This window comes from Actinia tenebrosa, unplaced genomic scaffold (genome assembly GCF_029948245.1).
Source record: "Actinia tenebrosa isolate PJP-AT-01 unplaced genomic scaffold, QUT_ActTen_1.0 PGA_scaffold13__45_contigs__length_12533684, whole genome shotgun sequence".
Classification (NCBI taxonomy): Eukaryota; Metazoa; Cnidaria; class Anthozoa; order Actiniaria; family Actiniidae; genus Actinia; species Actinia tenebrosa.
In genome coordinates, this window is record NW_028292573.1 from 11,480,857 (window position 1) to 11,502,773 (window position 21,917).

A 21,917-nucleotide genomic window follows, 5' to 3' on the forward strand; every position below is an offset into this window, starting at 1 on the left:
GGGATAAAGATTACGAATTGCAATAACCGATCTTCTATCTTCTTGTCATGGCTATGAGCTGCTTGCCAACAAGCACGCACTGAGCGACTCTGAATTACTGAGCACAAAAGCGCTCGAAATTTGGAAAGGTTGAGAGCATCACTGTATGCAACCTCACATGAAGTTTTAGTAGCAGTCGACGGTAGGGAGGGAACTCATCGTGAGCTACATGTAAGAACAGCACTTACAATCACCTGATGAACTGAAGTGCTCTTATCTTATAAATGTACAACATATCCACTATATTCTTGTTAATTAAATATTTGTTTTTACACAATAAAAACACCAGATTTATCCCTAGGATTCCTCGGTTCTTTGGGAATTCTCCGTCTCTTGATTCTGTCTATGATGACCTCCAAGTTCATCGCCATTTTCAGATCTCCTTCCACAGTCAATAACTCTTGCATATAAGCATTAAAAGGTGAAACACCTCCTTGAAATATCGTTTGCATATTTTCTACAGTCATGGTCAGAACTACGTCTGGTTTTTCCATGGGTGTGGATGTTGCTGTAATGCTGCCTGATCCACTCCTCAGGTCCATGATCCAGGTTCCACCATTTTCGCCGATGACATTGAACTGATACAGACCACCCAGCTCACGGACCAGACTTTCGTCCAAGACACTATGAGCAAACTGTACAAGATTTGCTGGTAGGATATCTGAGTTATCGTTCATTTTGATGGCTTTAAAAGAGGCAGGCTGAATAGTCCCACCAGATGCTAATAAAAAGTTCATCAGTTGGTGACTGGTCAAAAATCAGGACGGTCATGTGTGGAGGAAGGTGCAGAGAGAGGGAGGGAGAGGGAAGGAGATATGAAAGGTTGCAGGGATTTGGGGGAAGTATGTCAAAGTATGTATGAAAAGATATAACTAGCTAAAAACTAGTGTGAGCTGCATCGGTGTTTCTAATGAAGCAGTAATGATGAAAAGGTAAATTATACACCGTGAAAAGATGAAAAAACTTACTGACGTTTCGGACGCTAGTCCTCCGACGAAGGACTAGCGTCCGAAACGTCAGTAAGTTTTTTCATCTTTTTACGGTGTATAATTTACCTTTTCATCATTACAAAGTTTGTATGTTAAGGGGAGAAGTTTGAGCACAGGTGTGTTCTATTGAGGTTTTCTCCAGCATTCGTGTTACTGTAACAATCGAAGGTAAATGACCTAAAGGAAGCATTATCCATTCCAAGATTGAACAAAAAACTGGGTCGAATTGGCATTGCATTGTGGGAATATTTAGGTGGCATAATTCCAAGATGCTACCTATTCCTCGGAATAGCTAATGGTACAGTATTGCTTATTCAATTTGAAATCTGATCTATCATGAGTTAGGCCTAGGGCAAACGTGGAACTTTCCATGCACCGAACTTAATTACATCAAAGCTTTATTATCACCTGATATCCATTGTTTTTAATGAGTTCAGTGCATGGAAAATTCAATGTTTGCCCTAGGCCTTTGACCCTTATCTAAAGGTACACATAAAGGCAATAAACTAAGAGTCCACACATCCCTTGCTTTCCTTACTAAAGCTCCATTTTCTCTCACCTGATGCTAAAAGTCCTGACAGAAGGTTTGCTGTGGATGGATTGGGTCCACCTTTGAACAAGCTCAAGATGTCTACTCCTTCATTTACTGGTGCTTCCCTTAGAACTCGAACCTCTGATCTATCAAAACAGGTAAAGAGACAAGTGATCAAAAATTACCTTAAAGACTAAAGAAATATGTTCTTTTTTTTAATTTTTATAAAATTTAACTTTTATAAAATTTAATTTTGAATATTTAATGTGTAGTTCCAAAAATTATCCATACCCCCCTTATGGAGGAATTTTTTAAGACACCCCCCTACCCTTCAGAAATTCCAATTTTCTTCCATACAAACTCTGTAATTTTTGTTCTTTCTCTGACCCCCCTATTCTTCAGAAATTCCAAATTCCTTTGTGGGGTGGGTATGGATGATTTCTGGAACTACACAATTTAAATAGCATAACATATTGAAAGGTTTTCCCATTTTACTGCCTTCTCCAGGATTGAATTGTTCAGGCAGGTGAGAGGACAATACATAGTTTGACAGACTTTTTATTGAGACAGTCGTAGAAACAGCCGGCACAGATGAACATGGGCTGTTGTGTGGGACACAGAGAATAAATATTGTGAAGCATCCTCATTAGAATCATTGTCAGCAGTCATTACCACCATCACCATCACTAACACTACCATCATGATCATGATAATAATCTGTCATCATTATCATCAACAGCCATCATCATTATTAGCAGTCAACATTGCCATTGCTATCACTGTCACCATCACTAACACTATCATCACCATCATGATCATGATCATAATCTGTCATCAGCAGCTGTCATCACTAACACTTACACTAACATCATGATCATGATCATGATAATAATCTGTCATCATCATCAGCAGCAGTCATCATCATAATCATCATTTTGTTTGGAAAAAACATGAAATTGTTTAAACTACTTACATTGTTACCCTTTCAACCTCTGCTCCCCATTTCTTTGCCACATCATTCAGTTCATTCTGCCAACAACAAAAAATGTCATAGTATTAATAATATAATATAATTATTTATTAAGTGTCTATCCAGGTTTGCTCTTGGCGCTCTTCCTTATAACATTCAAAATAATAAACAATAATTGCAAATCAAATAAAGAAAAAGAAAAAAAAAAGAAAAACATAGTAATAATTGCAATAATTGCAAGCTGAAGAAGTATTCCATACAAATTTTCTCTAAAATTTGACTTAATACTTATGGAATTCATACCTGCATTTGTAAATTTATGAATTTTTTATCAGTTTCAGCCTGTAGTATTGTCTTGGATGCCAGGCTGTTGACTAGCATTGTCTGTGCAAGCATGCGCAAAGAGTGGTTTAGATCTCGTATTGCTGTTTGTGAAAGGACCGGATCCTCTAAATGGAATTGTACATCTGCACCTACTGAGACCCAACCTTCATCTTTGGTTAACACCTGAGATGTTGCCACAAAAGAGGAAAGAAATCAGTTAGGTACTTTTATTAAGATATGTTATATCTAATGATGCTAGTTACTGCACTATAAATCTTTTGATTGTTTTATTGGGGTATATCTTTCAATCTTATTCTGAACTGGGTCAATATTTAGGGCTTTGAAACAAAATTACTTATGTAATCATGGATGCCATTTTTTGTCTTTTTTTAAGGAGATTCTGGGCAGGGCGGGGGAGCACTTCCAGCCCAGGTTTCCTCACCCCCCCTCCCCCTCCCTATCTGCCTCAATCTGCGTGTTCAGGTTACAACAAGATCAGACAAACACATTGGAAAAAAGGGGTAAATGAATGTCTTTTTCCTAACCTCCTGTGGTGGCACACTGAAAGCTCTTGCTCTCATGTCAATTCTTGTCCATTTGTCCAAACATGGCATTATCAACACAATCCCTGAAACAAAATGAAACAAAATAATGTTTTAAAATAACTCACAAATTTCTTGCACAGTATGAATTGGTTATTTTTCATCATCAATAAGAGGACAGACAGATAAGCTGACATCTATGAGCACACGCTCTTTCTTTGATTCTTTTGATCACTAAAAACAAGAAGTTTTTATCGTTTTTGATATTGTAAAAAACAAATAGACATCAGTTTTTTGTGTGTTTATCATCTTATTGATGATAAATTTCATTATTACATTATCAAAGTAGTGTGGATCCAGGAGGCAAGTAAGCCATTCACTTGACAACGCTTCATGGATCCACAATCCACACTACTTTGACAATGTGATGACACAATTTATCGTCAATAAGAGGACTGCCAGACAAATAAAAAACAATTTAGGCCTGTTCCAGATGCCACTTTATTCTGAAGCTATAAGTTGAACTCTAGAGCAAGCTGCTGTAGCTTGGAGCAATGACGAATGACACACATGGCTGATTTGAACCTTATTTAACTCTTTGCAGGGATGAGATTTTGAGAAGTTTTCCATTGATTGATTCATGATGTTTGGCACTACTACATGTACTTGTGAGTCTGAATCAGTGAACAATCTATTATTCACAATAATACATCAATAGCCCTGATGAACTTAACAAGGTTTGCAGTACTTAATAAAACTACTATTATACCAAACTCATTCAGCTGCACTCTTTGACCAACAATGTGTAACTGTGTAGTGATAACAAATGCAGTGACATCTGGTCTCAGTCTTATAAATTGATTCATTTTCTAGAGATTTTGGCAGAGGGGGGGGGGGGGGGGGGGGGGATTAACCCCTACATTTGTAACCAAACATGTTTTTGAGTTGCCTAAAGCTTTGATATTCAGTATCAGTATCAGTGTCATTCCGCTATTTCCAACTATAAGTTGATCAGCAGGGACTATATAGTCTACACAGAGCCAAAGTTCTGATGTAGTAGTCCTTTTAGAACTTTTCTGTCTTGTGTAGATTTCTTAGCTTGGTGTTTATCAACATTAAGTAGTTGACTAATTTTGATCCATGGATCTCTAACATATTTAGCAGATGGAATTGCAAACAGCAACTGTTTCGTTAAATTTGAATTTGGTCTTCTACAAACATGTGCAATGTACTTCAAGTAGCGTACGTATATAAAATCACGAAGTGCCAGGGTTCCCACTATTCTCTCCAGGTCTAAGTTCCTATATTTAAAGGCAAACGTTTCTTTAATGCAATTTAATGCAATATTACTTTAATGCAATTAAATGTGCTGCAATTGCTGCTAAAAACTGCAGCATTAGAAATTCAATATCAAATTTTTTAGGAGGGCAAGGCAATTTTCCCAGATTAGCCCCTCCCTTTCACCACTCCAAACTATGCTCTGTGATCTCCATTGGGGAAGGGAGAAGCAGAAGCAGTAAGAGGAGCAAGCTGAGAAGAAAGGAGGAAGAAAAAGAAGATGATAGATAGAAGATAATATAGGTAAGTTGTAGTGCTTGGGAACGAGGTTATTCCGGGCGAAAGCCCTTGGAATTAAATTCGGAAAAATTAATTTCCGACCTTGCTGGGAATCGAACCCACGACCTGATAGATGATAGATAGATAGATAGACTTTCCTTACCTGGTCCTTTTGGCTTTAGTAGTCTTCCCAGTCTAAACACCACAGCCCTCTCATAATCCCTTAATACCTGGATACCAGCAATAACACAGTAACCATGATAAGTTATTTACTCTGACCTGCATTTAGTGGGCAGTGATAGGAGAGGTCTTCATTTTTATTAAACTTATATATATCAAGGTTTCAAGGTTTCAAGGTTTTTTTATTTCCCAGAATGAGAATTTTATACTGTACATCACTATTAAAAAAAAAAAATTAACTCGGAGGAGCAGAAGAAAACAACCCAAAAGGGTTAAGAGAATATTTCTGCACCTTGAAACTATATAATACTTTCAAATAAGAACTTACAAGGGGGAAAGTAGCAAACTAAAATAGATTCATAGATATATAGGCCTGGCCTTTCTGTTTTTAGATAAAATATACACTGGAATAGCGATAAAATTTGTTCTGGAATGCCATAATCCTTATGTTTGTACATGAACACTGGCTAATCAGACTAGAACAATAGTTTATATTTGAATTGGTCTCGATATTTCAATTAGGTGTACTCCCCTTTTCGTCTCAATAGACAGCACTAACATGCATTCCTGTCATACACATGTGCGTATGTCAATATTGTGTGTGTGCAGGTTTGTTTGTTGGTGGGGCAGTGAGATTGTAGGTTTGTAGCCTCCTATTAAACTAATAAGTTTCTAAAGAACTAGTTAGTATCACAATTCTGATTGGTCGAGAGCCCTCAGCCAATCCCTGATATTGTGTGAACTCGACATGATAAATGTATTATCTGTAGGTTTTCCTACAGATAATACATTTATCATGTCAAGTTCATTCAAGGTCACGCTGTGGTAGCTTTGTTTTCATTCATTATGTGTATTTATTTCCAGAATTATGTACAAAAACAATTATTTAAGGAATCCTTAACTTATTTTCATATATTTTATGAATAACTCTTGAAATATTTCAATTCTGAATTAAAAATGTTGCGTTTTTCACGCGACATCATGGCGACCATAATTCTTGTCTCTATAATTCAATGTTCATGGTAATGTTTTTCCAGTATACAAAATGTATAATAAGGCTCGGCTGAGGCAGATAACACAGCCGAGGTCTTGATAATTTACGATATTATGCGATAACCGAATCCAATAATTGCTTATTGTGAGTAAACCTTCCTTACCTTCACACAGAAAAACACTGAGATGGGAAGGGTAAGAACCAAGAAAACAGAACAGATTCCTGTGATTATAAACCCTACAAAATCTTGTTTAACATCTCTCTTTCCATCCACTGCAAGACAAAAATACAACAGAGATAAAGTAAGTAGCAGTATGGCTTACCTGAACCTTGAAAAATAAAGCAAAGCTCTACAAAATTGAAGAAAAATGACAGGTTAAGAACTAATTTTTAGCTCTTTTTCATCCAGAATCGACCTTCTATTACCGAGTCTTTCGTCTTCATCATGATAAATAGCGACTTGGTGTTCTGGGATATTGGAGTAAGTAAAATATTTCGGCATTTAAAGGAATAAGTTAGAGAGGAATAAAGAAAGAAAGCGTTAACAAGCAAACTTCAAACCATGGTGGTCTTCGGTGGTCTATAAATAAAACTTTACGTATCTAAACTTTGAATACGGGGGAGGGAGGGAAATAAATATTGTCCAAATCGAAAGCGCATAGTAAACAAATCTAATATTACTATGAATATGACTTCAAGAAGCTTCATAAAAATAACTTTCATTTATCATTTTGCTTAAGACCATTAACCTTTACAATTGCATGTATAATTTTGTTTTTAATTGATTTTTTTTGAAAGGACGAAAATATCTACGATACCTACCCCACCCCACTAAGAAATTAATTTTCGGCGGGTGTTCGGCGGAGATTCCTTTAATTTGGTCAGCGTTAATCTTCCAAATTCAAGATGGCGTCCGTATTTCGTACATGTGTCTCTCAAAGTCGTTCATTTACTCGTTTTCTTTCGCCGGTTATTGTTACTACGAGGTCGCTAGCTTCACAGAAGGTCTCAGCCGCGTTAGATAAAGCAAGGAACTATGAAGATAATGTGTATTTATTAAACTACAGACCGCCCCCTTCGCATTCATTCACCGAAGCTTTGGCAGTGCTTCGTGCTTACGCTCTCAGTAACTTTGATGAGACCGTAGAATTGCACTTGAAGATTAACATGGGAGAAAAAAAGGTAAAGTTTGAAAGGAAAAAGACTTCATTAATGGTTGCTATGCACAGCAGTTGTTTACTTTGCATTTCTGAGAAGAAACTATTTCTACCCCTCCCCTCCCACATACATATCAGAAAAATTATCAAATCAGACCATAATCTTGCTTTGGGAAGCATCTCGTCTCATGGAAATGAAAAGACCAAAGCTCTTCCTTATTGGCCTCGAGATTGGTTGACATAGTAATAAGAAAGAAGGACCAAATATTTATCATCAATCAACATGGTACTGTGTAATCCCAATAACCACCCCTCCCCCTCAAACACCATGCAGAAACGTTTTATACAATGTATGCTTGTTAACTGCACCTTCAGCAAACTTCATTCTGAAATTATAGTAGATTTGATCTTAATGCTCCTTTAGTGTAAAACATTTTATGGGGGGGGGGGGGGGGGGGGGGAGGAGGAGGAGAAGGGGGTAAGAGGTAGGTTCAGATGTGCATACTTTATCTGATCTTTATCTGATAATGTTGATATATATTTTCCAGAATAAGGTACAAGCATACCGAGGAATTGTCATGTTACCAAAACCATATGGGCTTCAGAAGACTCTCTTGGTTTTTGCTGAGGTAAGTTGAGGTATGGGATATATAGTCTTCACTGATAGGTACATTGTACTAGTTATACAATGCTTTGAAAGTGGTAGACCATGAAATATTCATGCATCACTGTATCACTGGTATTACATCTATTCAAAAACATTTTCATCTCCAAAGACGATAGGCAATAGGCGATAGGCGATAGGCGAAAAGCGATAGGAATTAGGTCATTCCAAGATCTGAGAATACATGGAATGACTTGTGTGTCTGCTTCTTATTCTTGTTGAGAACATGGACCTTAGTGTGAGACTGATTCAATGTTCTTTGTATTCAATGAAACCATTTCCATGTAGGAACGACCTATCGCCTATCACCTTTTGCGATGGCAAAACAATGGCAGACGGGAATTATATGCATAAACGCACTTTCCTGCATTTTCATTGCATGTATTTTCTAATGACATGGGTGATTAAAATATGTGACAGTATAAAAATTACAAATCAATATAATTGTACTTCCAAATAGTAAGTTATAAGATAACTTTACTGTGCGACTACACCAACCAAGGACACTCAGACAAATTTTTATACAAATTAGCCAAACACGATTGAGTATTTCAACAATAGAATCTGTACAAATTTCACATTTTCCTCTTTAAAGGCACATATTTTACTTTATACAAGTGTGTGTATGATCAGAAGTGAACTGCAAGAGACAGTTTAAAACCCAGAATTCACTAATTCATCTGATGCGAGTTGGGAATTTGATTTAAAATTTGCTTGGGTGGCTTTGGTTGATGTAGTCGCACTGTAATACCTAACAATGGTATACCTAAAACACTAAGTTGGTATTGTATTTTTTTAAATAGGGAGATGCCGCAGTTGCTGCAACAGAAGGAGGGGCTGATATAGTTGGTGGGCAAGAATTATTTGAACAAGTAAGAATCTAATGCTGTCTTTGTGGTATCACTAGGAAGGAGCTTTTATTATGTAATCCCAAGGACCTCCAAAACTCATAGGACAGAAAACTTTTTTCCATAGCTAGAAAAAGCATGTTAAAATTAGTAAAACTTTGTGAGTTTTGAACTTAGGCCCTGTCCACACTATCCACACTATGCCAGATAAATTTGAATCTGAATTTTTATTTATTCGGTTCCATTTTGAAAATTCATTTTTGGTGAAGAATTGTTCCGGATTCACCTGGACTAGTGTGGACGGTAGGCCTAACTGAATAAATAAAAATTTGGATTCAAATTTATCCGGCATAATGTGGACGGGGCCTTATTTCCTTCAAACTTCACCATTTTACTAATCTTAGCATGTTCTTTCCAGCTATGGTAATTATTTCTCTGTTTCAATAATTTCAAACAACCAGATAAAAGATCATAGATTTGTATCAATAATATTCTGATTTGGAACAAGTCATATGCTTCTCAGATAAAGTTTAGTCAGTGACCCATTTTTAGTGTCTTAACACATCACTCCATCACCATAAATTTGTTTCATGTTTATGCTATACATTAAAGATTATCCATGGCCATTCAAAAGGTGAAAATTCAAAACCTTTATTTTTGTGATTCAAGATCCAGTCACTGACTGAGGCCCAGTCACTTCCAATCCATTTCATTCACAACCAATCCATTCCAGTCACATCCAAGTAACATCCAATTGATCTCTGATACCATCTTAATGGAGGAAAATTAGTTGTAAAAATTTGTAACGATCCACAGAATCACCTATAGACACATGATGTATACAGTCCTTTGAAAAACCCTTGCCCCTGACTGGCTTCACAGGACTTCAACCTGTGCCACAATTCTTAATACTTAAAAAAATTCATTTTTTTAAATATTTCAGAATAGAATCACTAGTTATTTATGATAAAATAAAAATCATAGAATAAAGACTGCAAATTCAGTGTTAAAAAAAAGTTTATGTTCCGTACGATTCAGCCAACCGAAGTCCAGTCCATTCCATCTATTTTCGGTTCCGGATTTTCCAAAAGTTAAAAAAGACTCAAAATTCAGGCATTTAGAAGAGGAAAACAAGTTTTAGAAGTTGGGCATGTTTTTGCTATACATTAAGATTATCCATAGCCATTCAAAAGGTGAAAATTCAAAACGTTTTGCTGGGTTGCCCAAAAAACCCGCTCCCAAATAGTGGTACATACATGTAATGAAGATTAGGTGTTAAATAAGCTCCAGCATACCAGCACATTGAGCAACCCAGTGCAATGCTCAAAGAGTGTCTTGTCTTTCATGCTGGACAAGTGGAAGGGCTAAAGCCAACTCATCCTCTTCCCCCCATCTCTTTCGTCCCTGGGGCTGGAAGGGAAAATGAAGGGGATAAGTAGAAATGTCCAAAAATAATTCAATTATATTGAACTTACATTGAATTTTTAAATTTTTCCAGATTAAAAAAGGAGGACTTAAGTTTGATCAGTGTCTCTCTACCATGGAAATGATAGATAGAGTCAAATCCTTACAAAGAATATTAAGAGAAAAGATGCCAACAACAAGGAGAGGTAATATTGGCCATTCGGATCTACTGTAAGGTTGAGGAAAACTGTGGTTGAAACGGTTGGACTGTTATATGAGACTTTACAACATGGCATCTACTAATTATGTCCCCTTAAAACAGTCCGCAATGCTAATTTTACCTGGAATGGGTAAAATTGATGCTCAAGGAGTCATCACGTAAAATTCAAACATACTTTTCTGGAATTTGCTTGAATGACCAGTGGCACAAAGGTTCCAAATTAAGCTTGAACTTGATAGAATACAGTTAATGTATGAACCCATCATGTTTATTCTCGACTTGGAACAATATTGTTTTATGGTTATACTCAAGCAAATTTTCTACCGTTAGTATAACTTCCTGTTCCTTTAGGAGGCATTCATTTTTATTGGGGGGGGGGGGGGGGGGGGGCAGTGGGATTCCCTTGGGATTCCCTTGGTAGCCCAAATAAAGAATCTGACCACCCCACTCCAATCGCCTCTCCCTTGTTTTTCTTCACTATGACTCTTCACTTCTTCACGCCTGATTTTTTTAAATCCCACAACCCCCCGTCCATGGTAAAAAATGGTCTCTTATGGGATGTCAGTTTTTGTGGTTTTTGCACACGTTTATGGCCCTGCTTTCCCAGGTACTGCTACAGATGATATCGTAACAGCTATCAAAACTTATAAACAAGGTCATTCCTACAAATGTGACAAAAATGGATTTCTTAATGTTGGGATAGGCAAGGTATGATAATATTAAATGAAAAGCTTACAAGCCAGACCAATCTGCACTTTTATATCATATTTCTGCACAAGAGCATTTATTGGAATAAATGCAGATTCAGCTTTGAAATTCAGCTGTTACAAAGTATTTAACAAAGCTGTCATAGAATGTTGATAATTCCTTTTTTTTTGTTCTTGGAATTAGCTAAGTTTCCAAGATCAAGAAATCAAAAACAATGCAACATCTTTAATACAAGCTGTACATTCTCATAAAATCAGCAGTAAAGGTAAGCACTCATTATCTTATTCAATCCTTCTATTTTAACAGAGTTGATTTTATCAGCAATTATAGATATAAAATTGTTTTGAAGGCTGCAACTTTGCAACATTTTCACGAGAGACTAACATCTTATTGGGAAAAAAACAGAACAAGCATACATGCATACATTAAATTTACCATTAAATCCAGTGGTTTTTTTAGTTCTTTCAAGAATCATGAATTAAACTAATTATTAGGGAAGGTACTGTACATCTTCAAAATAAAAAGGCTTGACCCTCAACAAAAGTTCATTTTTTGCTGATGACTCTCCCAACTGAACAGGGTTCGTGCTACATTTTCGTTACAAAATTCAAGGACTTTTTAAGCACTTTTCAAGCACAAAAATTCGATTTTCAAGGACAGAGTTTTTTGTATCAGAACATGGTTGTAAACATTGATTCAATGTCAAAGTGCAGCTAATTCAGCCGGGACCACTAGCTTAGATAATAAATGAGCATGACACGCATCCAACCTGTAAACAAGCAACCAGAAACTCTTCAATCAATTTTAATCGTTATTTATTCTAAAAGGTAAGTTAAAAATAACATTAAGTTTGCATAAAGTTCAAGGAGTATTCCAGGAATTTTGGCGTTTTCCCCTATTTTCAAGGGCTTTTCAAGCGCCCTTAAAAACGTGTTTTCAATTCAAGGACTTTTCAAGGATTTCAAGGAGTAGCACAAACCCTGACTGAAGCTTCAGCCCTCCCCCCTATAAAAATGTAACTTCCCTTAGAGGTATGTCTCCTTCTCTGCACCATTCTTAACCCTTCTAGACATCAGGAGTATCTGCAATGCAGGCTGAGGTAACCCACCAAACATGTGCCATAAGAGAACATTGAGTACCAGATCTTTCTGTTATCCCAATATAAATAATAACGGTAATTACTGGTAAATAAATATATATGGAAACATTAGTCTTGGAATGTGGTATTTCCACTTTCCTCCTGCTGCTGCTTTGTAAGCATTATCCCTTTTGGATTTTCGTCAAACTGGGAAGTGAAGAAGATTGTGAAGAAAGATTAGAAATCTGCAGAAACGATGTGAAATTCTTGCCAAAACATGAGAAATTACCTGGCTTCCTGCCAAACTAATGCTGTTACAACATTTTCAAAACTCTGGTTTTCTGCAGGTAAATTCATCACAAGAATAATGATGTCATCTACTCATGGGCCTGGTTTACTACTTCATCTAAAGGAACTGGAACCATAGCCATTATGGAATTCCATGTCATACTTTTGCTCTATACACCAAAACGAAATATGGCAACCAGTTTGAATAACCGGATTGTTCTGGACTGACAAGCCTATATCTTATACGTGAAAATGCTTTTGTGTTTCCAGTTGAACACGAGGCCAGTCAGTACAGAACAAAATTATTCAAATTGGTCACCATATTTTGATTCGGTGTATTACCTGTATGATAATTTCCAATAAAAATATTTACTACCAGAATTTGTTTTTGTCGACAGCCCTTGTTAAACCAATCATTTAACATTGTGAAAATATAAACACCAGAAATGAAAAGTGTACTTCGATATTAGTAAGCTCATATTGGATGATTTGAGGAAGTGGCATTAAATATTAATAATGTTTTATCCGATTTTTTTTATGAATTAAAAAATTATTTGATTTTAAATTAATGATCACTCGCTTCACTCGAGTTAAAAGCTCTCACGGGAGACAATAGAGGTTGACTTGGAGCAAGTCTACCATTTCCCCTATATCTTATATTATGAACTGAAACGTCTTCTTACTAACATCATAATGACAAATGCTTTTAAAGAAAAGTGAAGCTGGTTTGATGCTCTGATGAGTTTGTTTTATGTGTTGCTTTCTCCCTTGCGAAAAGGGTTTTCACAGGTTCTCTGGTTATATTTTCTCCATCTAACTCCTCACTAGAGTAACGGTTGCAAAAAAGATTTTAATAATTTTATTTTTGTTTCTTTCCTCACAAGTTTCTCGTAATCTCATCGTAATCCTATTGTGCACCGGGCACAGGTAGCCCAAGCTTGGTTTCTGTGGTGTCCTGTTATAAGGAAATGTATGGGGATTCATCAAAAATTTCAATAAAATCATCTAAACGTGAAATAAAGCTTTGAAATTTTACCCGATCATTGCGAAATAGCACTTCTTTCGCTCTGCGTGGTTATTTTTTCAATTTAGCCCGTTTTAAGATTTTTTTCCCCCATCAGTAAGAAACTAGACGCCCTTATTGGCGTTTACTCGGGCTACCTATGTCGAAAACAAAGAAGGTGAGAAAGTAGTAGAAGTGTGAAAGTAAAGGAGCGCAATCGGAGAGGATGTGTTTATGTTGGTCAACCCCGAAAAAATGAGAGGGTCTCGCGGGAACCGTTGTTGCCAGGCGGTTTGCTTGGTAAAAAAGATAAAAGAATATTGAGCATTTTGTAGGGCTAATGCTTTGGCATTTTCGCTTCCTAATCCAAATGCTTCACGATTGATAGCAGATGGTAGTGGTATCTTACTTGATTGTTAGATCTCAGGCGTGAAAGGTTCTTTTCTCTTTTTGCAGTGTTCATATGCTGTTCTGCTTGTTGAGACAAACGTTGTTTCTTAAGGGCAGGATTCATGTTTGCATAGCTTAATTTGCATTTCTCAGCATTAACCTTTTTTTGTGCATTTGATTTGTGTTTCCTTATGATACCTTGTCTTGCAGTGTTTGATAATTGAGTTGAGCAGGATATAAATAAAATATGGTAATCTAACTCATTTTGAAGTGTTTGTGTTGTTATACCAATCATTTTCTGTACTAAGGTGGATACACTGGTTACTTTTTCAAACATATCAAATTCCCCATTGTATAACACTATGAGATAAAAGTCGGTGGTCCGGCATTTATGGTGAAAAATGCAACAAATGCAAGAATTGGACAGCCATGCTAAAAATCCAGTATTGCCTTTTGTATTATTTGTTATTATCTTCTGTAGTCCTAATTTGCTTGTAGCAGATGTGCAGCACAATTTGCCTTGTTTTTGTAAATTATTTTTAACACTTATATCTGCATCATATATCTGAAGGCTTGCTGGTAAATCATTGATTTTAAGGCACTCTTTGTTGAGGCTCCGAGTATAAAACATGTTTCCATGATCAGAAATTGATTCCAATGTATCTGAATTCCAATAGTTACAGGCTTTTAAAACAGAAAAACAAATACAATAAAATGATATAGCGCAGCAACGTTTCAAAATTATACCATTCATGTAGGCATTGAAACTTGTATTATGACTGTTGTGGCTTTGTTGATCATCATGTGTGCCTTTACCAATCACTTCACTCTGTTCAGTTATGTGGGTTGGTAGATTAAAGGTATTTTCACTTGCATTGTTTTGTTCACACATTTCTGTGATATGCACTCCCCTGAGTTCAAAAGAACCTGTTGAATTGTCATAAAAACTTTGGAAGTAATTTATTAAAGCATTAAAGTCATCGACATCTAGGAGTACACAAGTACCTTGAGGATGAGGGAGGCCATATGAATTCCAAGCATGAGAATCAAATATTCTAAATCTGCCATCACCATGACAATAAATAGCTACCTTACTACATTGAATAGTTAATAGAAATGAATGGTAATTTTCTCCAATTAAAATCTGCAAAGAATTACCTAAGGGCATACAGTAGAGGAAATCAACAGTACATGAGACATCATGTATATTACCAGTATAACTTGGACTGTATTCCATTTGGTAAGTGCTTTCTAGTACTGTTACTATACTGGGTAATTCTGTCAACAGTAAAAATTCTTGGTTGTATAATCTTGATAGGACAGAATATAACTCATTCCCAATATTCATGGTGTTTACTAGGTCTACTGAAGAACTTATTGCACTCCTATGGTTATATATCAATGCACATAGTGACATGGCAACACACTGACGACCAGCATTTGGACCAAATAATGCAATGTTACCTTGAGAATATGGAGCAGAAATTGTTTTGTTGGGATCAGTTACTGTGTATGGGCCAGGATTTTTTTCTACATCTCTGCTTAGGGTAAACTTACTGTGATTTATTCTGTGATTGAGACTCTTGTAAACATGGGGTAAACTGTTGGAAGCATGTTTTCCTGGACTATAATTTTTCAATATTGGCTGACAACGACTATAACCAGCATTTATTGCTTTTTTGTGAAACTTTAATTTCTTAAGGAGGGGTTTCCTGAATCGTAATTTCCTTCGACTGGGAAAAGAATTACCAGAAGCTTTGTTTCGTTTAGATCCTTTGTAGATTTTGCAATAACACTTCATTATTTCGTGATTCAAATGACATTTATTGACAAAGCAATGCATTCTAGATGTCATGGGTACATTTTTGAAAACATACTTACGAACCCTTTTCCGTATTTTTCTGCTTTTGTGCAAAAGGCGTGCGAGTTGTTCAACAGGGACTCTACTTGGTTCTCGATCACGCGAAGCAACACGAGGCTTGTGCTCAACACGGTACTGAGAAGTATAAAATTTGGCATAACGAGACCTGCAATCCTCTAATAAATATAATAGTTTATTGTGATCAACAAATACAGATAACTGTACAGCCTTTTCCAATAAATCACAGTCATTTTCCAAAGAGTATACCAAACTCTTAGTTGACTCATTTATGAAATGTACAATTAAAATCAACATCATGCACAACAGGCTCGCTACTAATAGTTGAACGAACGATAGAATGTTGAAGAAACTGTCCAAAATTGAGAACAAAAAGAAAAGAATACATAAAAAACTTATCCTCGATGAAAATGGCGTAAGTCCAATGCTTGTTGATTCGCGGAAGGCATGAAATGTTGTCTTGAAAGATTCCAATATGGCGTCCATCTTCAGCTTACATGGAATGTTTTCTTTGTCTCCATCATCTTCGAAGCAGTTATCAATGAAGTTCCTGCTTACTAAAGAGTTAGTGATTGTTTGTTCGTTTAAGTACGTTAGAGTAAGTTTGTACGTTTGTCCATTTGAGTTCATTTGAGTTTCATTTGAGTTCATTTGAGTTTCATTTTTGAGTTCACATTTCTGGTAATCTTTCTGGTATCTTTGGCATTCTTTTGGCATTTTGCTTTGAGTTCGCGGACCGACCCGTTCCGAAAACGCTTGACATCTTTTAGTGTGGGTCTACCGCGAACGGCGTGTGCGTTTGTGTGTATTTTGAGTGTCCCAGAAGAAAAGGAATTCGCCATAACAAACCACCGACGAGGAGCAGAGCTTAGAGCAAGAAAACCTCCGACCCAACATGTAGGTCACATGACTTGCACTCGCTTTCATGACTGTCTCGATCGCATGCATATTCATCATGTAAAACCTCGACCATACGATAGACTGATACAAAACCGAAACCTAAACTCGGCCTACCTTACAGGTAGCCCGAGTAATAAGAGAAGGTTGGAGACTCGAGTCCCAAAAGCGAATCATCACGAGTCTTTGAAACCTCGTACGTCTTCGAATTTTCTTTCTTTCAGAACAAGCGAGGTAGTATTTGAATACAGGCAAATTTCATGGCTTAAAGACGCGAAGGCTAATCTCTAATTCAACTTTCTCGGTTCTATAGGGATGTGAGAGAAGGGTCAAGACTAAAATTTGGCGCTGGAAAGAAAATTCGAAGACGTACGTAGTTGATACTCCTCGGTTTCGTTGCAAGCCGTATCGTCGGGTAGGAACGAAAGCGAGGAGCCCTGGCTTCTCTCAATGTCAGCCTATAAATAAAAATCACTTTTATTTAAGTGTCTAGTCGTTCTAGCGCTTTCGCACTAATTGGGGACACTTTTCGCTTACACGCACTACCACTACATTTAATATTTTATGCAAGTAACGCTCAGCTCCTCACCAATCTCGTACCCAGTAATCAGAGTCCTTCAGTGCCTTCCTGTTTTATTGACGTCACAACAATGAACAAGCAGACTGACCATGAGAAACGTGGCCTTTCTGGCAGTATTCTTGGAATCAGATTGTTTTTGAGAGTGCACGTGGACCAGGAAAACCTGATCATCTACTACTAGTATGGATAATGTCAAATGTCGGGCTTTTCTTGATGTAACTGCATCGTCGTTTGCCAATGAAACAACAAAATATGGCTCTTACCGCTATGATCCAGTCGACTGGTGATATTTATGAACATAACAGGGCAGGGACTGAATGGTAAGTTAATCATAGCCAGAGCAGAAAGTTCTTAGCGTTCAACCTACACTCTGTTTTTCGAAGAAAAGGGAGGAAAGAAATAGAGGGACCGATTTTTACGAATGCAATGCTGAAATATCTCAGAATTAAATGATAAAAAATATTGTAAACTCAATAGCATTAAAAGAGACGAAACAACTAAAATAATAATGAAATAAAACATTCATTAAAAATGCTTAAAATGAGAAATTTCAAAATCATTCTCGTTCTCTAGGCTTTAGGATTAACTTTTTCATTTCAGTTACATGTGTTATTACGATCTTTGCTACTTAACCCAGTCAAGTCATTATGCAAATTACGAGCCACGTGTTCCACATGTGGTAATTTTGCGTCACATACACTGAGATCAGGGGGAGAAACGATGATACAAATGAATGTCTATTCACTCATTCTCTGGAAAAACACCCCCCCCGGATTAGCATGACCGGTATTTGACGCGCTTTTACTATTTTAGGTGACGTCAACTAAATAGTTATCTACCGGCCGGTTTAGACGGTACGATTTTTGCCTACAACTATCGTTTCAACACGCTCGCGTATGTCGTAGGCGAGTTGTAGGCTTGATTTACACGCTACCGTCTAAACCGGCCTTAAGTTAGATTATCTATGTATTCAACAGTTTGACTGAATGCACTCTACTTTGTGTTTCCTATGTTGAAACGCTGATACGTTGAATTTCCGGTAATCGTACTACCAATTCCGAGAAATCGTGATATAGACCATCGCCGTTTAAAATATACGATTATAATGTACTATCAGTAAGGAGTGTAGTTGGACTTCACATCCTAATAATATCGGAAAAGGACTATTCCTATTCTGTTGCATACGTCTGACAAACTGACACATATCGGATAGGAAAACAACAGACGTAAGTACTGTATGCTCAAGACTAGCTTGCAACGTACACTCTTCTACTACATAGTATAGTAGTAATAAATTATGTGTTCGGTGTGTATAATGAAATAAAGAGAATAAGAGAAAAATTAAATATCAAATGCCCTTTGCGGGAATCGAACCCACGTCTTCGGTATTCTAGTCCGATGTGGTATCCCTAGACTCTTCCACAGTCTCTCTCGTTTCAATATTTTCAAGATGGCGGCGAAAAAGAGAGAGACTGTGGACGAGTATTTTGGTTCCCAAAGCACGCTGGGTCCAAGTTTTCGGGACCCATAAGTCCTTTCGGTCATTGTACCGTTACAGTCTCTAAGCGTGGAGACGGAACGGACGAGCGAGAGACTGTGGAAGAGTCTAGGGGGTATCGCAGCCGGAATATGAAATGTAGGGTACACCTAACGCATATTTTATTACTACTATGATATGTCTATTCTTTGCGTACATATTTACGGTGTTCAACTTACCTATAGGGAAAAAATATTGTTCTGGGATCCTCACGAATACCCTACATTTCATATTCTGGCCGCGTTACCAGCGTGGTTGGTCCTTAAAGTGTAGTGGTTAACACATCGGACTAGAATACCGAAGACGTGGGTTCGATTCCCGCAAAGGGTATTTGATATTCTTCTCTTATTCACTCTTCTACTACTTCTACTACTTATGAGCTGCTATAGTTGCTACTTTTTTCCTGCTTTTCAGGGCTATCACGTGGGTGAAAAAAATAGAATAAATGATTGTTTGATATAAAAGACGTCGGGACATTCTTACGATAGGTACCTTATTTATGAAATATTATATTACCATGTAGCACTCCGTAAAGAGAGATCGCAATGAAAGGAACTAACACAATGAATGTTACAACATTTGCAAAACGAAATCAATAAAAAACTCTAGATTGAAGAAGGGTAAAATAGAGTATTAAAAAGACTTTTTTTAAATATATTTGCAACCGCTCTGATCCCTATATTGTCCGACCGCATCTGCAACGATTCCCCAAACGTCCGAATGCTGAAAGATGAAGAGACGAAAGTTTCAACACTAAAGATATTTGCGGGAACGTTTTCGTTGCAAAATTAAAATCAATGATAATTGAGTAGATAGTGAATAAAAACATACAATATATATACAAACATCTTACCGAATCCTCTATGCATTCGGCTTTACGGATGTGAAATAAACGAGATTAATAGAAATGGCTCAAAGTGAACTTGAACAACTTACGCATTTCTCTTCGAAAACGCTAAACATGATGCGATGAAAGAAAACCTTCCTCAGCTATTTGAATTTTTTTCATTTAGAATGCTTTAGAATCGTACTTCTAATTCTTCGTTATATAAAATTCGTTACTAAATTTTTTGAGAAAGATTTACCACACGTTTGCAGGAAAAAATATGGAAAAAGTTTAATGATGGATAGTGTTATTTCGATTATGATTATACTGGAACTTTATGGTTTGTTCCGGCTGATAATTTACGATATCATGTGGTTAATAGTTAGTCTATATTAGCCTCCTCCGCATGCATCTCTCTTGTCTCTTCTCTCCTTTTGAGTATTGGGCTTCCTGTGTCTTTAAGATGAGGGGGACTGAGGAGCGCCTAGTCTCTTTCGACAGGAATCCCAATTCAACAAAAAAGAGACGAAAGACGCCTGCGGAGGAGGCTAAGTCTATGACGTGATCTTGATGAACTTTTCCACAGCCCCTCGCGTGGAGAGTGCATTGGCCGAGCGAGAGACTGTGGAAGAGTCTATTGAGGAAGTGACCAACCTCGTTCCCAGGGCCTTTTCTTTACGCTTTTTAACTCGTGGATACGCGAAGCGTAGAAACGAGTTATTGTGAGGGGTCTGAATATACAAATGTGTCACTCAATTTTCGTCTATCGCCTATTGCTTATTGCCTTTGGCGATGACAACGTTTTTTGAAATAGGTGTATGACAAAATGAACTGCTGATGTTTCATGTAGGATATTTTTAGCACTGTGGACCCACTGTGAACATGCGCACATTCGCACTTAGTTTTATCTTCGGATTATTGCTGGGCTGCTGGGATACCTGTGGTATACCAGCTATAAAATGCCTTTGTTTTTTTCGTTTTATTTTTATCCTCGACAAAATGACAAAGTTGCGCAATAGTTACCCAGTGGTCTTACCCAACTTATCCAAGAGACCTTTGCGGGTATCTGCTATAGGGTTCCCGTTATTTTTTGCGGATACGAAAATGTTTGCGTCCACACGCAGCGTATTCGAATCGTTTTCACCGTCCACACGTATCCGTTTTCGTAAAATTTGCGGATACGGACACCAAAATTTGCGGCCACGTGTGGACGGGGCCTTAGATATCTCTCCTGGGACGCATCATTTGTGGACAATGATATTGATTCTAGCACTAATTGCTGGTATGACCTATTCTCTACATGCATTGATGAGTTTGTCCCGTAGATTATTATTAAAGATGCCAATAGACCACCATAAGTAGATAAATATGTTCTTCAGATGATCCGAAAGAAAAACCGAATCCGACGTCGTGCTAAGCTTAAAGATTCGCCTTACCTCTGGGAAAGATTTCGTAAGTTAAGACATCAGGTCAAGAGAACGATTAAGTTTAAGAAACGTAGTCATATATCTAAACTTAGTGATTCTCTCAAGGATAATCCTCGTAAATTTTGGTCGTTTTATAAAGCAATTACAAAGACTAGTAGAATTCCAAGTGTAGTTAAGCACGGGTCAGTGCAAGCTTGTAAACCCTTGGATCGGGCAAATGATATTTAACATCTTTTTTCATTCCGTTTTTGGGCCGCCTGACCAAGGTAGTTTGATTGATAGCTTACCCAGGCTTGACTACAAGATTGATCATGAAATTTACGCGTTGAACTTAAGAACTGAAAATGCCCTTAAGCATCTTAAAGCGCTTGATGTCAATAAGGCGTCGCTTAGTTTTTCTCCTAAGTTCATACGATCATGTGCCGAGGAAATCGCACCATCATTGTGTCGGCTGTTTAATATACATACATACATACATACATACATACATACATACATACATACATACATACATACATACATACATACATACATACATACATACATACATACATACATACATACATACATACATACATACATACATACATACATACATACATACATACATACATACATACATACATACATACATACATACATACATACATACTTTATTCGTCCTCTTTAAGGCTTTTCAGAATAAAGGGCCTAATTAATTACAATTAAAATAATACTATATATAATAAATAAATAAACACTCATTAATATAAACACTCATTAATAATTCATAAGCTTATGGTCCAATTGGTGCCACCATGCACGTCACGTGCATGAACCTTTATACCCGATAAAGTCCTCTTCATTAGTATTCAAGTGATTTTATATAAAGACACATGTGTCTT

The 21,917-nt window shown here is 37.0% G+C and overlaps 4 protein-coding genes across 4 annotated transcripts in view; 2 read left to right on the plus strand and 2 right to left on the minus strand.

Moving 5' to 3' along the window:
• Window positions 1-53: 53 nt before the first annotated feature.
• Window positions 54-6,697, minus strand: LOC148911851 (stomatin-like protein 1). The gene is made up of 8 exons (XM_089029279.1): window positions 6,554-6,697; window positions 6,291-6,400; window positions 5,117-5,183; window positions 3,400-3,482; window positions 2,834-3,037; window positions 2,534-2,589; window positions 1,588-1,706; window positions 54-760 (listed from the first exon to the last, which is right to left on the minus strand). Exons 1-8 carry the CDS (start codon window positions 6,627-6,629, stop codon window positions 309-311), a joined length of 1,167 nt encoding a protein of 388 aa, XP_088885405.1. The 5' UTR covers window positions 6,630-6,697; the 3' UTR covers window positions 54-308.
• A 326-nt stretch (window positions 6,698-7,023) lies between these two features.
• LOC148911852 (uncharacterized) lies at window positions 7,024-13,018 on the plus strand. The gene is made up of 7 exons (XM_089029087.1): window positions 7,024-7,309; window positions 7,833-7,913; window positions 8,752-8,820; window positions 10,295-10,406; window positions 11,028-11,128; window positions 11,312-11,393; window positions 12,554-13,018. Exons 1-7 carry the CDS (start codon window positions 7,034-7,036, stop codon window positions 12,631-12,633), a joined length of 801 nt encoding a protein of 266 aa, XP_088885213.1. The 5' UTR covers window positions 7,024-7,033; the 3' UTR covers window positions 12,634-13,018.
• Window positions 13,019-13,858: 840 nt separating this feature from the next.
• LOC148911853 (uncharacterized) lies at window positions 13,859-16,675 on the minus strand. Its single transcript, XM_089028772.1, has one exon. The coding sequence runs from the start codon at window positions 16,481-16,483 to the stop codon at window positions 13,859-13,861; it is 2,625 nt and encodes an 874-aa protein (XP_088884898.1). The 5' UTR covers window positions 16,484-16,675.
• A 624-nt stretch (window positions 16,676-17,299) lies between these two features.
• LOC148911854 (uncharacterized) overlaps window positions 17,300-21,917 on the plus strand; it is a 44,172-nt gene continuing 39,554 nt past the window's right edge. The window contains exon 1 of the mRNA XM_089028856.1: window positions 17,300-17,563. Coding sequence (XP_088884982.1) covers window positions 17,561-17,563 — 3 coding nt within the window. The 5' untranslated portion in view covers window positions 17,300-17,560. The remainder of the gene's footprint in view (window positions 17,564-21,917) is intronic.

Coding starts and splice junctions, on each gene's coding strand:
- LOC148911853 (XM_089028772.1), bottom strand. CDS start 16,483: ATGCCAAAAGAATGCCAAAGATACCAGAAAGATTACCAGAAATGTGAA.
- LOC148911851 (XM_089029279.1), bottom strand. CDS start 6,629: ATGCCGAAATATTTTACTTACTCCAATATCCCAGAACACCAAGTCGCT. Junction 5,184..6,290: donor CAGTGTTTTTCTGTGTGAAG/GTAAGGAAGGTT, acceptor GCTGGTATCCAG/GTATTAAGGGATTATGAGAG. Junction 1,707..2,533: donor GAGGTTGAAAGGGTAACAAT/GTAAGTAGTTTA, acceptor CTGTTTTGATAG/ATCAGAGGTTCGAGTTCTAA.
- LOC148911852 (XM_089029087.1), top strand. CDS start 7,034: ATGGCGTCCGTATTTCGTACATGTGTCTCTCAAAGTCGTTCATTTACT. Junction 8,821..10,294: donor GGCAAGAATTATTTGAACAA/GTAAGAATCTAA, acceptor AAATTTTTCCAG/ATTAAAAAAGGAGGACTTAA. Junction 11,394..12,553: donor TCATAAAATCAGCAGTAAAG/GTAAGCACTCAT, acceptor GGTTTTCTGCAG/GTAAATTCATCACAAGAATA.